At 36.8% G+C, this 21,970-nt stretch overlaps 1 protein-coding gene across 2 annotated transcripts in view; it reads left to right on the top strand.

The window, feature by feature from the left end:
• Window positions 1-21,970, top strand: part of LOC114650107 (glypican-6-like) — a 1,271,406-nt gene that overhangs the window by 729,356 nt on the left and 520,080 nt on the right. For both annotated transcript variants that reach the window (XM_051926780.1, XM_028799561.2), the window contains exon 4: window positions 20,165-20,330. In XM_051926780.1, the coding sequence (XP_051782740.1) occupies window positions 20,165-20,330 (166 nt within the window). The remainder of the gene's footprint in view (window positions 1-20,164; window positions 20,331-21,970) is intronic.

The raw sequence follows: 21,970 nt of genomic DNA, 5'->3' as shown, positions 1-21,970 counted from the left end.
AAAATTAGATATTGAGGAATTTGTTGGAATGAGTGTTGAAGGGGTGAATATACTATACTTACTATATTTATGTACCTGCACTTAATCCTGTTGAGCGTGAACCAAAAGCAATGCTGCAGGTCTTATAAGAACTGAAACAGAATAAAAACATTCTGACAGACACCGTCTGAATCTTGCTAGCAGTAAATATAGCTAGTTTGGTCAGAAGTAATAATTTTAAGAACTTTCAGTAACTGTCAAGCAAAAAACACACTTTGTGTTAGGCGCAATGACTGCTGCATGAACCTTTGGAATTAGATGAGGTGGCTTCCTTAAGTAGTTTAAAAGGATAGATAATTGAATCCAAAGAAAAGAGACTGACCTAGGAGGAAGTCAATCCAGACCCAGAACCTTTCCCACTGTCATGGAGTCTATGACTCTTCTTGAGTTTAGTCAAGGTAAAGGTGCCATCCTATAGAGGCGCCTCATCCAAAGTGAGGTGTGGAATAAGCAGACTAACAAGAAATCCTTCACTATCAGAGAGTTATTAGGGCAGAAAACAAATTTGGTAAAATAATAATGGAATTATTTAGTAATAATGTTTGGGTGTTAAGCTTTATTTCATCTTAAAAGCAGAAAAGCAGAGGGAAAAATCACATTTCCAAAGTCTCAGTGCAGTTAATTTGTTAGGTTTGATGTTCAATATATAAGAATGACTTGCACAGCTGTGTATTTGTTAGTCTATCCTCTGATTCAATTGAGCATAATTCTGAGATCTAGCATTTGCAATCTATAGCTGATATTTCTTACCCGCTACTATGGGTCATTTTTCCCCAATGGAAAAAAAAATAGATTCCAGTTTTTCATTAGTATGCCCTGATGAGGAAATGCCCTGAAAGGAAATACAATAGTGAAGTTCAGAATACATTCTTTAACAGCCTACCAGATTTGTCTAGAGTCATAAACTGAACCTAAATGCAAGATATGTGTCCATTTTATGGTAAAGGTGCTAGAAAAATATCTCCTGTAAGCTGTGTAGTTTGAAGAACACAGTTGGTGTGGTTATAAATGCAATTATTTGTGGCCGGAGAGAGGTTATGATGAAATTGATGTATTTAAAATTTTGGTGGAAAGAGAAAGGCTGATAAAAATATACTTAATACAAGTCTGTGTTTTATGTGGGGAAGTGTGACACTTGAATGATAAAGAAAGGTCAGAACCAATTTCAAAATCCTGTCACTTCAGGATTTAATAATGACTTTAGCTATAGTAAAGTAGTAGTACCCAATCGATGAATAGGAAATGATCTAAATAAAAATGTACTCAATTCAGAATCCTTCCTGCAGTTACCTTTTGTCTCCCCACTTCTATAATCCAAATGCACACCCCCATCTTCAAATAATTCACAGCACAATAACTGCTGAAGAACCACTATTTTTATTAAATCTATTAGACGGAATAAAACAGTAATGAAAAATGCCCCTAACCAAATGTTCTTTGACTTATTTAGTTTGTGTAATAAACAAAGTTATCCTACACCACTTGGTACAGTGTGAAAAAGTAATTGCCCCAAGTGAAATCATAGGCTGATTTACAACCAGCGCTGATCAATATAAACCTTACTTATTTTGCCCATAACTCTAAGAGTCAAGTTGCCAGCACAAAAATTCAACAGCAAATAATATTGCAAGTAAAATAAATTCCTAAAAAAAAATTAGAAACTTGTTGCTGATGTCTATTTGTCCTGAAAGGACTACAAAAACATTTCTATGACACTGAGACTTCTTCAAACAACAGAGAGTTCCATCCATCCTTGCCTCCCCTTTCTAAACCTGCTTATCCAGGACAGAATTGCAGGGAAGCTGAAGCCTATTCCAGAAAGCAACGGACACAAGACAGGAACAATCCAGCCCAGTGCAGGGTGAACACACACAGGCCAACTGGGAATTACCAATCCATCTAATTTAATGTCTTTGGACTGTGGGAGAAAACTGGAGTTCCTGGAGGAAACCCAACACTTGGAACTGTTGTGAATCTTCCCAGGTAGAGCCATCTGCCAGAATTTTCACAAGGGTACAGTATATAATCATCTTGGAAGTAACAAAGAATTCTTAAATTATTCTAAGCACTGAAGGCATCTCTTGCAAATTTCACTGTTCATGACACTACAGTCAGAAAGACACTGAGCAAAAATGAGCTTTGTTGGGAACTACTTCTGACCAAGACAAACATAAATGCTTATCTCACAAGTACCAGTAAACACCCAGATGATCTCCAAATTTGTTGTTGACGCATGGGGTGAAAGTGGAGCTGTCGGATGATATAAGCTGCATTTTGTCCAGCATAAAGGAAATATCCCATTCTACAATAAGAACATCACACCAACAGTCAGGTATGGTGGTGGTAGTGTGAAGATACAAGAATGTTTTGCTGTCTCAGGACTTGACAATTTGATGTAATTGAAGGAACCATGGATTTGTGTAGCACACAATTCTTAACAAGAATGTCTAGACATCTTCAAAATTTAATCCCTCCACAACGATTGCAAAGACTGATGTATAATTGTAGTAAGTGTTACAGTCATTGTAGCTAAAGGTGCTGTAACAAATTTTTAAATGTGTGGGGGCAATTGCTTTTTTACACTGTGTCATTTGGTTATGGATATCTCTTTTCTTTTCAATAAAAGGCATAGAAAAAAAGAAAAAAGTGTTGTTTGTTCACTCGCATATCCTTTGTCTAATATTAGATCAGATTAGACTTGAAAATATTCAGTGTCAGAAATTTGCAATACATTTTGCAAGACTTGTTTATTTGAATTCGTTCACCCACTTTGCAGAGAAAAGAATGTTAGTAATTCACATGCTCACACACTCACACTAGAGTAATTTAATTAACAGTATAACATTAAACTGTAGGGAAAAAACAGAGTATCTCACAGTAGATTCAAGTTATCTTAGTGAGGAAAAAATGCTAATTCACACAGAAATTACTGGGACCAATATGCGGATAGGCAGTAGCCATCCAGAATGAAATTGCTGTTCCCAAAATCTCATTTTACAAACCATTTTATGACTTTTTAAGTCAACTGGAAATTTTATCACATGTAGAACACGTTGAGGATTTTTAACAGTAATCAATTTAACTGTATGAGAAATGAAAATTATTTTTTCTCAGGTGTGATGTATATGGAAAAAAGGACTAAAGATTGTCAGACCTCTTATTATAGACCAAATACAGATCCTTTACAACCAGCTGCAGCAAGGAGGTCACACCAGCTGAACCACATGATAAAGGCATTCAGACTGCTTTTCATTTTTTCATGTTAAATGTCTGAACCATTTCTAAAAAGGGATTGCATGGCTGCTGTAGTAATAAAACACACATCTGCTATTATATCAAGTAGGAATGAAGATAAAGTAAAAAAACTGGAGACATTTGTATAGTTCTTCAATGGTTTAAATAAGTCAGCATACCAAGCAGATTATAATTTATTTATGTATGACAGCTTCCACATTTACGCTTAGATTAATTTAAGTGCAGGAGAAGGTGTTGGTCACAGGGTTAAACCTATCCTAGGGGTAGTGGCCGTGTTATTGATTATTAACATTGGATCCCTGTCAAATGAGCTCATTATATAGTTAGACCTCTATCTACAAGGTACGTGATACCACAAATATATTTCTATTGACTTTGATGTCAGCAGTTCAAGCAATGTTAAATCACAAAGATGAGAGAAACAGATATAAAAGTAGCTGCGTGAATCTCAAGAAGCAATGATGAGAATACTAACAAAAGATTTCTTAAAACGTTCCTGTGAAGTTGAAATGGATTTCCTCAAATGTGTTCATCTGCATATTTAAAATGATGTCTTGCTTCCTCTGAAAAGGCTGCTATAGATATATAACCTGCTAAGAACATCTCGTGAAAAGGTATATTAGGTGACTATTAAGTCCTGGCAGTACACAGAGAGCAATAATAAAATATGGCAATAGTGTAAATAACAGGGTTGATTCTTCAGCATGAAGAATTATGGACAGTAAAGGTTTATCTTGAGCATTGTCTACAAAACGTGATTCAATAATTATGTATACTTTTAACAATTGATCAATTGCTATTTGGAGTACAGTGTCCAAGATTATGGTTCAAGAGCATGAAAAGTCTCATTGTATTACATATAGTAGGAGTAGCTGCAGTAAAATATACTTATCTCATTATGTATGCTTGTGTGTATAGCTCAGTAGCAAAGAAATGTACTGGATTACCGTAAATTTAAACGCTGACTGCATAATTTTGGTTTTAGAATGCCCAGTTGTTCTTTCATTTAAGATTTACCTGCTTTCCATATATTTTTATGAGAAGCAGGTATGAAAGATCTTCCAAATTTTATGTCTTAAGGCTTATGCGTTTCATTTCATACTTCAAATGATTCTGCTATCAACATATTACACATTAATGCAGATTGCAGTTTATTTTATTGTTTGAGATATGACTTAGCAAGTTTTCTTGCTGTCACTAATTTAAAATCTAATTCATTCATCATAAAGATGTTATCAATACTATTGCTATTGTACTAGCAGAAAGATTTGATTTGCGTTTCCATACCATCATTTAGTTTAGAAAAGGAAAGCAAATAGTCATGTCTCTTCGTAATCTTCATTTGCTTAAATTGAAAAGCTTCAGCTCTTTTACTCTTTCCTAATTCATCCCCTTTAGCCCTGGAATCAGCCTAGCTGATCTTCTCTGGACTTTTTGCAGCTCAGCTATGTCAGTTTTGCAGTTTTGGAGACTAAAATTGTACACAGTACTGCAGGTGAGGCCTCATCAGTGCATTATAACGCTTGAGCATAAACTCCTTGGACTTACACTCTACACATCGTGCTATATAACCTAACATTCTGTTAGCCTTCTTACATTGTCTGGCAGTTGACAGTGCCGAGTCCTCTACTATCCCTAAATCCTTCCAATAAGAAGTACATTACATTTTCAGTCCTCCCATTTTGTATTCAGATACTTTCAAAATATTACAAACTAATTCAATCAAACCATACACACTTAGACCTAACCTGTGAAGTTCAATTGTGTAGCTATTTCTTCAGTAGCTATCTTGGTGCCTGCCATGTTGTTCATTTGACTGTCACCATGAACTGACTGCTGATCTGTAACTAGTTTTGCTAAACTGATAGTTTGACTGTTTACCTTCTAACTCGCTATGTCAGATCAAGTGAACAAAATTATTCCTGATGATTATGCATTTTCCAATGCTGGTTCAGGAGCCACCACCTCTAATCACTGTAAATTGTACACTTACATTTTAAGTAGCACACAGCAGAACTTAAAATTCATGCGTCTCTCACAGTTTCAAAATAGTCATGTCCAAGAAGGATGTCTCCTTCATTTGTACTGCCACTCCAAGATCTTCAAAGAAGCATTCTTATCCCAGATCCGCCTCTACACCTCTGCCACTGTTTAACCAACATTTTACCAACACCGTTTAACCAACCAACTTATACCATGTGTAATTTAACCATCCATCCATCCATCCATTGTCCAACCCGCTGAATCCGAACACAGGGTTACGGGGGTCTGCTGGAGCCAATCCCAGCCAACACAGGGCACAAGGCAGGAACCAATCCCGGGCAGGGTGTCAACCCACCGCAGGACACACACAAACACACCCACACACCAAGCACACACTAGGGCCAATGTAGAATTGCCAATCCACCTAACTTGCATGTCTTTGGACTGTGGGAGGAAACCGGAGCGCCCGGAGGAAACCCACGCAGACACGGGGAGAACATGCAAACTCCACGCAGGGAGGACCCGGGAAGCAAACCCAGGTCCCCAGGTCTCCCAACTGCGAGGCAGCAGCGCTACATGTTTATATATTTTAAAGTTCCATCTGTTTGTTGTTTTGAATTCATTCATTTGTGAATGAACGATGCAGTATATATTGTTTTGTTCCTCTTGTCCTGTAAAAACTGTTTTAATTTTTCATTAAGCAGAAGAGTATCTTTTAGTATTATGCCTTTGAGTTACCTGATAATATTTATGAAGTCTACAATTAATACAACTGTCTATTAACTGAATAGCAGGAATATTAATGGAATATAAAACAAAGTAAAACAAAATACTCATCTAAAATGTAAAAAAAGACAGACTAGGAACCATCAAACAAATAGAATTAACATAGTTTTTATTAATTATTATATAACATTGTATTCATTAGAATTTAGACATCATTTGACTTAAATAAAAAAACTTCCTCAACAGGCCTGAGATCCCTAAACTCCAGGAGTACATTACTTTATAACTGCACTAGATTAGCCATCAACATTTTTATAATTATTGACTATATAAAATCAGTGCAGACTGGAAAGCACTCTGGACAGGATTTATAAAGGACTGAATTGTATAAAAGAATTTCAAAGATTTATCATGAAAAGGTGCAAGTAGAAGCGCTTAGAAATATTTCAAAAAGCACCGTGACAGGCTCTTTGGCCTCTCCCCTTTCCCCTATTACTTCTCAGCCACTCTCGTTTGTTTGTATAACAGTGCAGAGGTTAGTGGAATTCAAAAAGAAACTTCAAGAACACAAGACTTCCATGTATACAGATACTATTCATTGCTATCTTAGCCAGACTAGTTATTTTATTATGTGTTACAGAAAATTGATCCATTAATTGATATTTGGTTTCATAGTATACTTGAGTTGAAGTGTGTTATTTACTATGAAATATTAGTATTTGATAATTTCATTTTGTATTTGTGCCTTTTCCCATGTCACATAAGTTTATTTGTTCAGTTCTCACTTTTACATAAACCATCAAAGACATACTTGAGCAAAATACTCTTTAATTTATCTGGACCATGATTTAGTTTTTTTCTAAATCATTCCATTTCATCTGTTTTTGTTAGTATGCAGAATTCTAGATTAATATTTTGTCGAAGATTCCACATTAATGTATTCCTACTCATGTAACTAAATGTTTCATTCAAACTCATTTATATGAAATAGGAAATAGACCTGCTTGTGTAAATAAAGTTTTTTTCCACCAGAAGAATATACACTAAAAGACTTCACACCATCTTAGGTTGAGAGCTGAATGCTTGAGCTCTGGGAGTCTGGTGTGTGCTATATGCAGTACACTAGAAGGTAGAGTGGAAAATCTTATATACAGTATATTTTACACCATATTGAAGGACATCATATAAGAATATTAAATGTTTACATCATACTAAAAGAATACAGTTTACATAACGTAAATGACTATATTAAGGGAGATTTGTAGTGTTTAAAAAGCATTATTTCATTTTGGGAAATATATTAAAGCCCTTAAGCCATTTCACAACTTTTCATTCATAACGGATGTAACTTTAATTTCATCTTAAAAAATTAAAAGAAAGAATCCTGTCTTTATAAAGACCTCATGCCCTGCCTGCTGGCATTCCTTTTCCTCTTTCTGTCATTTACATGTGTTTTATGTGTCAGAAATGATTTAAGTCAAATATGCCATTTATTCGAGCCACTTAAGACGTTCCAGCCAATTAAACAAATGATTACTCTGTCTAAATCTTTTTGTGTTTTTTCAAACACCTACATTCATTTCTTCAGATGCAAATTTTTGTTATTTCCTGAAAAGATGCTCAGAAGACATAATATACTAAGGCTGAACAATATGTTATTGTTATATGATCTACAGAATATATTACTGTGCATTGAAACTTCTACATTAAATTTAGAAGAAATGAGGCGCTGGACTGCTTTGTGTGTTTAATGCCGTGCATTTGGAAGCCTTGCTTGATTGTTTCTGCAATTTATGTCAGGAGAGTAGAAAGAAACTGTGGAAATTATTCCACAAGAGAAGATTCCAGCACCATTTTGCCTACAGATTTTGCTTAGGCCATCTTTTACTTGTTGGGGGAGAAAGGAAACAAATACGGGAGTCTTAACTGAAACTCTTGACTTTGGATATAGTCATTCTAGGTGTGTTCACATGTACAGTAATGAAAACCTCCTCTTAGTCAAATGTCATGTCTGTCTGTCTGTCCACTTTAAACAACAATTTTGTGGAAATTTGGTACACTTATTTTTCACAGGATTTTGCCAACTTCAATTATTATTGAGATATCTTGATTAGAGTGTACTGTAGACATTGAAGAACTCTTGATGAAAAATATTAGTATTTTTCTGAAATTGTCCATCGTAAAACATAGAAACATTCAGCCTGACTTCAACTACTAAATAATGTACTGTTTTAAATTTACCTGAGGTTATTTCAGCTTGTAAATATTTTACTCTTTGATGAATCTTATAGATCAGTGCTTCCTAAACTCTGTCCTAGGTACCTACTGTGGCTGCAAGTTTTTGTTCCAAGCTGCTTCTGTTTTTAATTGGACTGCTCTGCTAATTAAGTGAACTGTTAACTGTTGGGAACAATATAGAAATTAGAAAACTAAGTTTGGTTAATATATATATATATATATATATATATATATATATATATATATATATATATATATATATATATATATATATATATTTTGTGACAGACAGCCGGGTCCCATGGCCAGCAGGGACGCCCCTGCTGCATCTGTTCCGGGGGAGCAACCATGGGCAGCTCAATACCTCCCCTGGGATGCTTGGTGGCAGCCTCCCTGGCAGACGGTGATCCCCCAACCAGTCGCATAGCTCAATGGGAGATGGAGTCCTCCACAGTCTGGTTGGGAGCTCAGATGGCCGCTAGGGGGAGCTGCATGGATGAATCTTCAGCCCCACCTGGAAGTGCAATTAGGACCAGGTGGTCAAACACCTGGAATGCTTCCGGGTGGGCTATAAAAGAGCCAGCCGCCACCACTCGGGAGCCAGAGTCGGGAGGAGGAGGACTAAGCTTGAGGAGGAGTGGTGGTAAAAGAGAGGAAAGATTGTTGGTGTTGGAATTGTGCTTTGGGACGGTGTATTGCCTGTAGGTCACGGGGAAGACGTGCGCCCACGGGTGAAGAATAATAGTCTTGTTGTATTTGGTATGTGCCTCTGTGTCCACCTGTGTCGGGTCAGGCGCCTATATAGCGCCTCTGTTACAATATATATATATATATTAAAATGTATCAAGCAGTTATATGGGAATAATGTTTTTTTTTTTCTTTTTAATAATATTTACGTCTTGATTTTCATTCTACTTTTCCAGGTGTTGTAATTGTTTAATTAATCCATTATTTACTAATTAGTGGGTCTAACGCTAAAGTAGTTGCCGCCTTTGATGATCCAGTGTTGTTTGCCAGCATGTCTGCTGTGCTCATTATTAATTGTCATTAATAAGATACAATGATCAACTGCACAGAGAAAGGGCAAAATATAATGAAATCAAGAGAGTTAAGCATTTAAATCAATAGGAAAAACAGAAATATTTCTAAATGTCTTATAAATGTAAAAATCATGCTGCTATGCTTTTTTGAATGTAGAATAAGAGAAAAAAATACCAGCTAATTAAACGAGCTCAGTGCTATCAAGTGTTGTCACTGATTAGGAATCTGGTTGGAACAAAAACCTGCAGTCACAGTGGGTCCTCAGGAGTTTGGGAAGCACTGTTATAGATTATAGAGGACTATTGTGATGTACATACATAATGTACATGGTAGATTTTCAAAGGTTTCCCAAAGGCAACTCTTAATTTGCCACTTTGCAAGTGAGCATAAAGCATGTCTTTATTAACCCAGCCTCTGAAGTCACCTACAAAATAAATCATAAGTCGATTGAAAAACAATCAGTCAGTCAGTCATTATCCAACCTGTTATATCCTAACACAGGGTCACGGGGGTCTGCTAGAGCCAATCCCAGTCAACACAGAGCGCAAGGCAGTAACAAATCCCAGGCAGAGCACCAGCCCACTGCAGGTCACACCCACACCCACACACTAGGGACAATTTAGGATCAGCAGTAAACCTAACCTGCATGACTTTGGAGTGTGGGAGGAAACCGGAGCACCCGGAGGAAACCCACGCAGACACGGGGAGAACATGCAAACTCCATGCAGGGAGGACCCGGGAAGCAAACCCAGGTCTCCTTACTGCGAGGCAGCAGTGCTACCACTACGCCATTCTATTGAAAAACAGTTGATTGACAATTCGGCAACAACCTCTTACATTTAAATTATTGTTTTATAAGATGAATGCATAAGAAATGATGGACACATGCCTTAAAAGAAAACCATGATTTTTTAAAGAAAATCTAGTTCTTCTTTTAGATGACATTGGGATGATGTTTTATGCTAAGGTACATGGCAACTATTCCAACAGCTAGAAAAGAAAGTGAGGATAAAATAGCGAAGAGATCAAACATCTGCACATTACATAGTAAATCTACTTTCTTTTCAGCCAGACACCGGCTGGACAGTTTGAAGGATATTTGTAAACTGTTTTATATATTTAATTCATAAAATGTATTACTTTTAATTCTTAAATAAATGAGCAAATAAAGTCAATGACATGTTTTCAAAACTCCTGTTTTCCTTCAGGCTGCACATGGTGTATTTTTTTCTCAAATATATAGGAAACAACTAAAATACAATGAAATGAAAATAAAATTTATTATTTAGAAAACAATGAACTAAAGTAAATAATTATGTAAAAATAGCTTATTTCTCAAAATTTTAGGGAATATGAGAATATTATCAACATATGAATGTGTTATTATTAACAGTAGAAATGAGTTTTGTCACGGTGGCGCAGTGGTAGCGCTGCTGCCTCGCAGTTAGGAGACCTGGGTTCGCTTCCCGGGTCCTCCCTGCGTGGAGATTGCATATTCTCCCCATGTCTGTGTGGGTTTCCTCCCACAGTCTAAAGACATGCAGGTTAGGTGCATTGCCGATTCTAAATTGTCCCTGGTGTGTGTGTGTGTGTGTATGTGCCCTGCCTGGGGTTTGTTTCCTGCCTTGCGCCCTGTGTTGGTTGGGATTGGCTCCAGCAGACCCCCGTGACCCTGTAGTTAGGATATAGCGGGTTGGATAATGGATGGATGGATGAGTTTTGTGTAACGTACTCCTACAAAAGCATTATTGCTTTCATCATGTTTCATCATGAAAATTATATAAAGTAGTCAAGTGTAACTCTTAATTTTGTAATTTTTTTTGAATTTTTCATTCCTTCTTGTTCTAAATTGGAACTTTGCAATTTATGTGTTTACTAGCTGCGTGAGGTCTTCTAGACAAAAAAACAATCTGAAGACTCCCTAGCAGTTTTACTATATTCGTGAACTTGGACAGGCATCACATAACTCTTAAGAATTACCCAGAGCAGAGGAAATGTGGAATCACCTGGGCTTGCTGCCCCACTGGCAATACCATATCTTAGCTGTATCGCTGGCCTTTGAGTCCTATTAATCTTGGTCTCGAGACAACACCTCCAGGTTGACAGTGTTTTTAATGAAAACTTGCCCTCCATTGCTGAGGTGTTTCACATGCACATTGTTGAGCCATGGTGTTTGCTTCCTTTCGACGTTGTGTCTCTTCATCTTTGTCATTAGCACAATGTTGTTGTTGTGTGGCGGCATTTGCTGCACACAGGTCTTTCGTGGTGAGAAGTAAGGTATACAAGCGCCAAAAAAATGTAAAAGTGCATGCAAGCACCATCTAGTGGTTGTGGTTGAGTGTGAGTAGTGCAGACTGTTCCATACACACACACACACACATACAGGTCTTTCATTTATATATGTCTAATCTTCTATTTGGTGTTAAATGTCTGACATTAGTTTGCAAACAGTGTAATGTGGTATGTATGGCAGCCACTGTCGTCAGTTATATTTGGGACAGGATTCACTGTATAGTGTTTGCACGTTGTCCACTGTTTCCTTCTAGCTGCTCCCGTTTATTTCACACATTTCAAAGAGATGAAGATTAAGCTGATTGATGTCCATTGTCAGTAACTGTGGGTAGGAGTGTGAGTGTGCCTTATGATGGACATGATGAATTACAATGGTAATTGGAATTGACTAGAATTAAATTCGCTGTCCTGAGGGTGCCCGGTAACAGCACTAAGCACTTAACCACTGTCTCACTTGCAATGAGGATACTGGATGACGTCATCCACTTTTACAATTACTGTTGTTTATGACAAATACAAATGATGAGCTGAACACTCGGTTTGAAAAGTCTGAACAAAGCAAAATGGTTATGTCTAGCCTTATGGCTTATTGAGTTTATTAGAGCTCTTGAGTTTATTAGAGCTCAGTTTTGGTAACAATGAATCCACATGGCACACATTTTTGTACAGCTGAAGCTGGAAAACAAAGACTTGAAGAGTGTCACAGAAAAACATTGCAGTGGAAAGAACAGCTGTCATTTGTGAAAGGAAGTATACTCTCTTAAATTAAATAACCTGTAAAAATCATTTACAAATATCATCAAGACTAACTATACTGTATCTAAGTTTTGCTGAATTTCCTGTATACTAAGTCACATTATCCACACTTAAGTTAATAGGATGAAGAGGTCCATGAATATTCTAAGCAAACAGTTGATTATTTTACTCTGCTGTTTTTAAAATGTACTTTTGGGTTTAGCTCAAAAAACTTTGTATTCATTGAGCGGCACACAACTACAATAGATGGTTTATTTTCATATTGGTAACATTAATCTTCATTAAATCATAAACAGTCTCAGAAGGTTGTTAGCTTCCATAATTCTTCAACACAATTAGTTTCAAAGTGTGAGAAATGTGGATCACAAAGAACACACATGCTGATGATTACTAATATATTACTTGAAGATGATGACTTAAAAAATATTGTGTTGTACCGATAGTTGAGTACTTCTCACTGCAATACCATCATGAAAGTAAATTATTATACTTCATCAGAGATAATGGCTGGCAATAACCCCTGCAGAGCATCATAAGGTGCACATTTTATTTGTGTGTGTTGGGGGAAATTGAATAATCATGTAATGCTGTAGGAATTTTATGTTATGTTATTTTTATATTATCTGATGCAAAAATATCAGATGTATTTAAATTGTACAATTATTAAACAAGACTTGAAAGTAAAAATTTCACTGTGCTTGAATTTTATACCAGTTTTTAAAAATTAATTTTTAAATGAATTAAAAAAGTCCAATACAATAATACATTCTTACATATTATAGGTTTTAACATTAGAAAAAATATATTTCTAAGGTCAGATATTCCTATGTGTTGAAAATAAATAACTGTATCCAAGAAATCAGCCACATTTTATAGAATAGCTAAGATAATCCACATTAGAAGCATTTTGCTATTACTAAGTTAACATATAATGTACAGTATTTAAAAGGCACACTTTGACTCTCTTAAGAAATGATAAATAGTACAAAATTATTCCACCTGATCAAAATTAAGTAGTGAGCTAGCAATATAACAAAGCTAACTACAATGAAGTAAGTGGGAGATGGAATTCAATGCAGGATAACTTCTGAGATGATAATAAGGGATGTTGAGATGTTGAGAGAATATGGGAGTCTGACAGAAAATAAAAGCAGTGTTTGAGTCGAGGGCAAAGCTAAAACATATGGTCAAGGGAAATTGGTGTTTGCTGGCATGTCTGTCTAAACCTTGATAGGGTCTGGAGTTTGGAGAGAAAAATAAAGTAACAGTTTCAAACTGCATGAATATACATCTAGCAATCGCATAAGAATGAGTGTCTTCTTTGGAGTGTCACTGTCTGTGAAAGAGAACGTAGGATCCACATGTCAGTGAGTCCTAGGGGGAGTGTTTTGCTAGCATACATGTAATTCCTTACAATATTTAGGTTTTTATTTTTGTTTTTTAAGTGTCTCTAAAATATGTAAAGTGTAATGTTTTAGTAACTACACTGCAGTGAAAAAAACTTTAATCCCTGATTTTCAAGTATTAAAAGAAGTCAGTTTTCTCACTGAACGCTTTGAAAGATGTGAAAGAGATTGATATACGTGTACATTTATTGCAAGACTCTAAAGGTCTTCATACCAAGCATGTATCTGAATATTTACTGGAGGAGAGATCATATAGTTTTTCTTTAATAGATCACAGCAATGATATCAAATATTAGTGGTATCAGTGCTTCTGTCAAATTATTGTTATAGCTATGACACTCAGGTTTGAGAATTGCAATATCTATCTATCTATCTATCTATCTATCTATCTATCTATCTATCTATCTATCTATCTATCTATCTATCTATCTATCTATCTATCTATCTATCTATCTATCTATCTATCTATCTATCTATCTATCTATCTATCTATGATGATACTATTAAGTGGATGCAGTGGATTCTCCATAATTGATAGGAGCCTGCTGAGCGCCCTTCGCTCTGCCACAGATGTTAAACTGTCCAGCTCCATGCCAACAATAGAGCCTGCCTTCCTCACCAGTTTGTCCAGACGTGAGGCGTCTTTCCTCTTAATGCTGCCTCCCCAGCACACCACTGCGTAGAAGAGGGCGCTCGCCACAACTGTCTGATAGAACATCTGCAGCATCTTATTGCAGATGTTGAAGGACGCCAGCCTTCAATAGCTACTGTCTTTTCTGCACATGCCTTCTAGAAAGCCATGGAACTTCGTTCCCGTCAGTGTTTTAGTGCCTTGTAGGGAATATAGTGTAGTGTAGTGCTACACTGTCCCCTCCTTAGTTCCTTGTCCTCAAGGATGCACACAATCTCTGTGCAGCTGGGTCAATGGAACTGCATGTTAGTTTTATGTTTTATTCAAATAATAAATCAAAACAGTAAGACAGAGCTGGAGGTGGCAGAGTTAAAGATGCTAAGATTTGCATGGGGTGTGACAGGGATGGACAGGATTAGAAAATAGTACATTAGAGGGTCAGCTCATGTTGGATGGTTGGGAGACAAAGTTAGAGAGGCGAGATTGCATTGGTTTGGACATGTACAGAGGAGAGATGCTGAGTATATTGGGAGAAGGATGTTAAGGATAGAGCTGCCAGGCAAGAGGAAAAGAGGAAGGCCTAAGAGAAGGTTTATGGATGTGGTGAGAGAGGACATGCACGTGATGGGTGTAACAGAACAAGATGCAGAGGACAGAAAGATATGGAACAAGATGATCTGCTGTGGCAACCCCTAACAGCAACCGATAGAAGAAGAAGAAGGTCATTTTTACATTTTTGTTTTCAAACTGATTGCATTAGTTGTTCCATGGTGACTTTTGCTTATGTGGTCAGGAAAGTTGCTGTTTTTTTCTCCACAAACAGAGCTCTATCTTTTCACACTACTTGCTTTATAAAGTGACCCTGAGCACTTAGTACAAATGTTTAAAAATGTTCCCACCATTCACACTGAGGTTTAACGGACTCTGGAGAGCCTTTAAAAATATACATGTCCAATGTAAGCCTGAGCATATTTATATAGTCAATCATGTAGCACGAAGCTCTAAAATCAAGAACATATTTAGCAGTCATAAGTTGATTAGAATGAAAAATAGCTTTTACCTTTAAATATGTAGTGTTAGGGTGTTGTACCATGTTAGCCATTATGAATGTAGTGAAAAGTCAAGCAACATCTTGCCTGAAGAAGGGGCCTGAGTTGCCTCGAAAGCTTGCGTATTGTAATCTTTTTAGTTAGCCAATGAAAGGTGTCATTTTGCTTGACTTGTAAATACATGAAACTGGAAAACAAAAGATGTTAAAAGCAACATTCTTAAACAAACTGTTACTGTGTTCATTTTATGGGTAGCTCCTCGACCAACTCGAACATGAATTTTGTGTGATTTAAGTAAGCATTTGTTGATCTTTTTGTTATTTGTGCTGATTTATCAGAAGTTAGATGGAAACACACATTGAATGCAAAAAGGATATGAAGTACAACATACTGTTTAAGTGGCTGATAAGATCATATCACCAGAGGATTGGGAAAGAGAAGCTGCGCAAATTAGTGCCTGCAGCCTCCTTCCATGTTTTATTTAATCACTGAAAATGGAAATTAAATGTAAGAAAATGTCTGCCTCTCTAAGAGGTCTTCACGGCATTTAAAATACACAAGTATACTTCTCCTGCTGCAGTCCTAAAGCAATACACATTAGCCCAGCAGCCTTAGAAGACCTTGGAATCCCCAAACCAGACTCTTCACATAATCAAAATAAATTGGCACTGTCAATATGAGCATGACTTTGCATAATGACTGCAAAATCGTATTGCATTTTAAGCCTTCCAGAAGCATCATTTGACACATGCTGGCAAAAGCATCCGTCATACCAGATTTATCTTATCTACTTAAACATCCCTCGACACATACACACACACACAGCATGAACAATATTTACACAAAAATCAAGATACGCTTTTCGTGTGTTTGTAGTACATGACATTATTTATGCATGCCAGCATGCAGAGTAGTGACTAATCATAATCTGGTAATGCGTGTCAATTAAAGATGTTATATATATATATATATAACAAGATTTTCACTTTTTTCAGTTGTTAACTTCTTGCACAATGATTTTGGTCCCGTTTTCCTTTTGTTTATATAGAACATGCAGCAGCATTTTAACATTTTGTATTTATTTTTCCTCATAAATAAGTCATTGTAAATACAAGATATTCTCTGAATTAGTGCAGGGCCCATGATCTTTAACAGGAATGTACTTCTATTGTAAGGTTCAGTCATAAATTGAACTGAAAGATCTACAGTAAAACACCTTCATAATGCCGCACTGAAAACTAAAATACTGCCTTTCTATCTATCTATCTATCTATCTATCTATCTATCTATCTATCTATCTATCTATCTATCTATCTATCTATCTATCTATCTATCTGTCTATCTATCTGTCTGTCTGTCTGTCTGTCTGTCTGTCTGTCTGTCTGTCTGTCTGTCTAAAATTTATGATGTGAAGTTACATCTTCCATGTTAACAAGTGAAAGTAAAAGACTTTTTCTTGAGTACAGTTACATCAAAGTAGATCATCTTTTGTTCAAGTGACTATTCAGGCCTTTACTGCAAAGTGCTCATCTTATAAAAAGTTTGTCTCACATTATTGACTGCAAAACACTGAATAGCACTGGCATCAGGGCCGGATTTTCCTATAGGCTAACTAGGCTTCAGCCTAGGGCCTCAAGATCAAGAGGGGCCTACATTCAAATTGTTAGCAAAATTTTATTATCTCTCATGTAATTTACAAACTTAAAATGGAAGGTGAAAGGGCCTCATAAGTGGAATAGCCTAGGGCCTCTTTTCATATAAATCCGGCCCTGACTGGCATGGTCTTATAATTTTCAAAATAAAAACAGTAGTTAGTAGTCATTATTATGTTGTATATCCTTTAAAAGATTAATACCAGAATAAAAAGTTACTATCTTGTTCCTTCCCAGAGAATAAATAAATGAGAAGACTTTGCATTCACCATTTTATATCACATTCACTACACCATTGAGCAGAGGCAGGCAGTGTGGTGTATCATTTAAAGCTCTGGACTTCAAACCCTGAGGTTGTGCATTCAGATTGTGCTACTAACACTGTGTCAGCATGACCATGTCACTTCATCTGCCTGTGAATCCCAGTTGTATCTCAGATATTGTAAGTCATCTTGGATAAAGGCGACAGCCAAATAAATAAGTGCATTTGTAAATAAAAACAACAGATTTTCAATAAAAGAATAAGATGTTCCTTTACACAATTATAATAATCTCCATACCAAGAGTATGGCAAATTATTTATTATCCAGTTGGCAATAGTTTTAATAGCCATACATTCATTTATTTAGTCAAAACATTATATTGTATTGCTAGATTTGTTACAGTAATGCAGTGATTAGCACTCACAGTTGTGCAGGCCTGATCATTGCCTGTGATGAGTCTGCACATTCTCATCAGGTCTGCACCTAGTATACAAGTATATACCAAAGATGTGCATATTATGTGATGAATGCTTCGTTGAATGTGAGGATTTTGTTTTTTTAACAGCTGGCAATATCCCCTGGCTACTTTATTTCAATTTGTTGCTCATGTTATGTTACCACCACTTGCCTACTGCTTCCCATATTTTCTGTAGCTGTAGTATTGTCAGAATTACTTCTGCTGCGGGACTGTTGTGTGTGCTCTGTAAGTATGTTGTGAGCCACTAGGGGGCGTACCGGCACCCTAACCCGGACACAGACAGGCAGGAGGCAGGTTTTGCCACACTACACACGTTTATTTACAGCTTTGATGTGCCCAAAATACCAGCCAACACAACACACCAATACCATTCAGTCCCTTCTTGCTGCCAGTCCTTCTCTCTCCACTCCTCTTCAGGCTTTGTCCTTTCCTCCTGACTCTGGCCAATTTATGGAGTGAGGCGGCTCCTTTTTATAGGGTACCTGGAAGGACTCCAGGTGCCTAACAAGCTTCTTCCAGCAACACTTCCAGGTGTGGTGGAAGTGTGACCAAATAAGGCCCTGGAAAGGTCCATGCTCCCCCTGGCGGTGGCCACGGGTTCCAACAGGGTTGAGTTCCCATGCTCATAGCCCGTGGCCCCACTGGAAACTAAGGGGGCTGCCCTCTATCGGCCCAGAGTAGAAAACTGTCCCACAAATTCTTGCCACAATGTACTTAGAATGTTCGTGCCTACATGTGATGTTGAGGCAATCTGTGTTTCAAAAAAGTAGAGCTTTGGCGGGTCAAAATGTCTGTTTTTCAGGATTTTGCTTTGTAATTGCTGAATGCTTTTTTTGTCATTTTCTTCACTGTCTGTTTTGGAAGAGAGAAAGACAGTACGGTTGGGATCATATGCTGATACAGTGCATTGCTGCACCCACCACGTAACAAACTACCTTGAGTGGGAGCCGAGTGTAACCTTGCAACGGAGACACCTGAAGGTTGTCTCTTTATTGTTTGTCCTGCTTCTCTTTTGTTACCAGTTTACTTTTCATTTTGGTTTTCTTTCCACATCATGTTATTTGTTCTGACTTTTTTGTGCTTAGTAATTTACCCCTGTGAGCAGCTCTGGCTTCATAAGGCTCGGGACATGAGGAGAGCTCTTGTAGGTTGCTTTCTTTAGAGCCAGTTAACTTTTCTGTCCTGGAGCTTAGCGTCAATTCTGGCTAGTTTATGTAAAACTACATGCCGTTTGACTCATTCTGATACTGCAAAGAAATAAGTGCGACAGCACAAATTGATTTTAACTGTGCCAGCTGATTCCTAAAAAGTGTGTACCAGGTAAAGTACGGGATTACTTAGAAGGGTTTGAGAACAGCAATGCTTATCTTTTATCTTAAAGTGAGGTTAATACATAATTATGGTCCAGGATTTTTTTTTTATTGTGTGTAATTGTTCTTAAATAAAAAAGTAGCTTTTTATATGTTCAGCGCTGAAGGGTTCCAAGGACAGGGATAGTGAGAAGTTAGGCAACATGGCAACTTTTATCGGCTAACTAGAAAGATTACAAGATGCAAGCTTTCGAGGCAACTCAGGCCTGTTGTTCAGGCAAGATGTCCCTTACAACATTCATAATGGCTAACACGGTGCAACACCCTAATACTAAGGGCAGAGTTAGAAACACTTAATCACAGTATGGCATGCAGGGTCACATGAACATCCACAACACAAACTGTCAAGATCAGCCATAGGAAAATACTTTATCTAATGTTTTCCATTCTCTATATGCTTTCAGTTTCAGAGTTGGACCCTTTGTATTAATCCACTATATTTTTTACAACCACCCTGATTAATAGAATGCTTATAATAAATAATACCGAGGCCCTTTTTACTTTAGGAAATCTTTCCTTCATGGAAGCCACACATGAGCTAACCATTTCCTTTCTGGTCAGTCATATTTGTACTGTATATAAAGAAAGTTCTCATTTTCCTTAACATGACTATACTGGGCTAGACAAACTCCTCAGAACCTTCAGTGTCTATATATAATATGTTTCTTTCCCAAGAACTTGCTTTGAGGCATTTGAAGTTATCTGTCTTTTTCCATGTGCCCCAGTTCCTTCACACAAGAAGGCAAGGAAACTGTGACAACAGAATTACATTTTTAGTTATTCTGAAATTTCTAATGCTGCCCTTACTTTTTTTCTGTTTTATTGCAAACTAAAATTGCCTTTATAGTTCAGTATGTTAAAGGACCACAAAAAAAATCTCTGTCCTCTTAATTCTGACTTTCCTTAGAATGAGATTCCTGAGTTACCCTATCTGTTACTTAGCAAAAAGAAATGGATAATCACTTTTATTTTGAAAATTCCACAGGTCAGTCCAACACCTGGGTGCATCCGAGCCCTTATGAAGATGTTATACTGTCCATACTGCCGTGGGATACCAGCCCTAAAACCCTGCAACAACTACTGTTTAAATGTAATGAAGGGATGCCTTGCAAACCAAGCTGATCTTGACCCTGAGTGGAATCTTTTCATTGGTAAGTACATGGCTCAGGTTTTTGAAACTTTAAGAAATAACATACCGCCCTTCTTCTGGTGAGCCAAGTTGTACAAAAGGATCTGACAGTTACCAGTTTATGTGATAATTTATATTTTATGGAAAAACCAGATATGCATATTGCCAACCAACTGCTGAGTAACTGTATGCTAGAGAACAGTTTGTTTATGTCTTGTATGTGGCTTACCAAAACTAAGGAAGAAGCACAGAAGGGAACCTAATGAAGATATTTCCTGCCATATTATGCCATTTCTGACTCAGATGAAATAATACATTTCTTAAAGGAGTGCTGGCTTATTTATTTGTACTCTCTTCTCTTGTTGCATTATAACTAAAATCCTTATCTCTCACACAAACAATGCCTATATTCTTTATGACTGACTGGAAGCAAAGTTTGGGACTCTTTATTATTTATTTGCCTCTCTGGGTCACGGTTATTTGTGCACAACCCACCATTTTTGTAAAAAGGATCTGTTACAAAGGGAGTGCTGTTTCTTGCTAACCCCATGTGGCCCAAAACAACTTGACACATTTAATACTGCAGTGCTTTGTAAGAGGCAGACTTCTATAAACTTCATTTATTCCAGACTTTCACTTAAAATTTTGTTCGGCCCTAGTTGTACTTCATATACCTTATAACTGTACCCTCTATAAATATATTATTCTAGTTGTAATTATGTCAGTATCGGCTGTGTTTTACTTAAAGTATTTGGGATATAATGATTCAGAAATTCCACGGCTGATTTGTATTTCACTGTTTGTTTCATATTGTGGTTTTGTTTACATGATTTATAGCTTGGTTCACAAATTAAAATAAATCAGCACTAAATGCTTTGTTACAAAGAAGCTGTATGTATATGTGGCTTTGATTTAAAAAGCACTTAAGGAAGAGATAAGTGAAGGCATAATTACCTTTTTCATATAAAACAGACTAGGAATAGTTATTTTGGAGGTACAGAATCTAAGGGGAAGGAACTGTGAATTCTGCCTTGAAAATTAAAAATGTGTAAGAAGCTGTTGTTTGAGTTATCACTAATATATTTTTTGCCCTTATTTTCAATCTCCTGCAATGTTTATTGTTGTTACATTGTTTTCAATGAGTGTTTATGCCATCATTTCTAGACAATTTTGTTTATCATAGAATTTGCCATTTTGTTGTTCTTTTCATGGCAGTGGCCATACTGTTTATGGTTGCATGGACTATTGCTACCACTTGACCAGAAGTCATCGTGAGCATGATGTCATTAGTTGTCTCCTATTTAAACTACTTTTTAAACATCCATTTTCCAAGTTAGGCACATTAGAAGCAATATGAGGTATGCTAAAATTTATCAAAAATAAATGTTCTACAGGGTTTTTTTCTCCTATTACAACCAGGTCATGGCCAAATAAATCAAAAGGTCTTTTTGACAAGCACTACTGTAACACTGCTAGCAAAACTTATTAAAAGTTAGTTAAAGTTCTGCTATAGCGTAGAGGTAAACGGGGATTGAAGTGGGCTGGTACGCCCCAGTGCAGAGTACTGGCACGTCTCCATTTTTAGCAGTTGCGTATCAGCAGTGTTTGGTGCACACCGATAGTGTTTTTCAGCACACTGGCCTGCATTATGCATATCCAAGC

This window comes from Erpetoichthys calabaricus, chromosome 4 (assembly GCF_900747795.2).
Source record: "Erpetoichthys calabaricus chromosome 4, fErpCal1.3, whole genome shotgun sequence".
NCBI classification, from domain to species: domain Eukaryota; kingdom Metazoa; phylum Chordata; class Cladistia; order Polypteriformes; family Polypteridae; genus Erpetoichthys; species Erpetoichthys calabaricus.
This window is presented reverse-complemented; position numbering and strand designations above follow the sequence as displayed.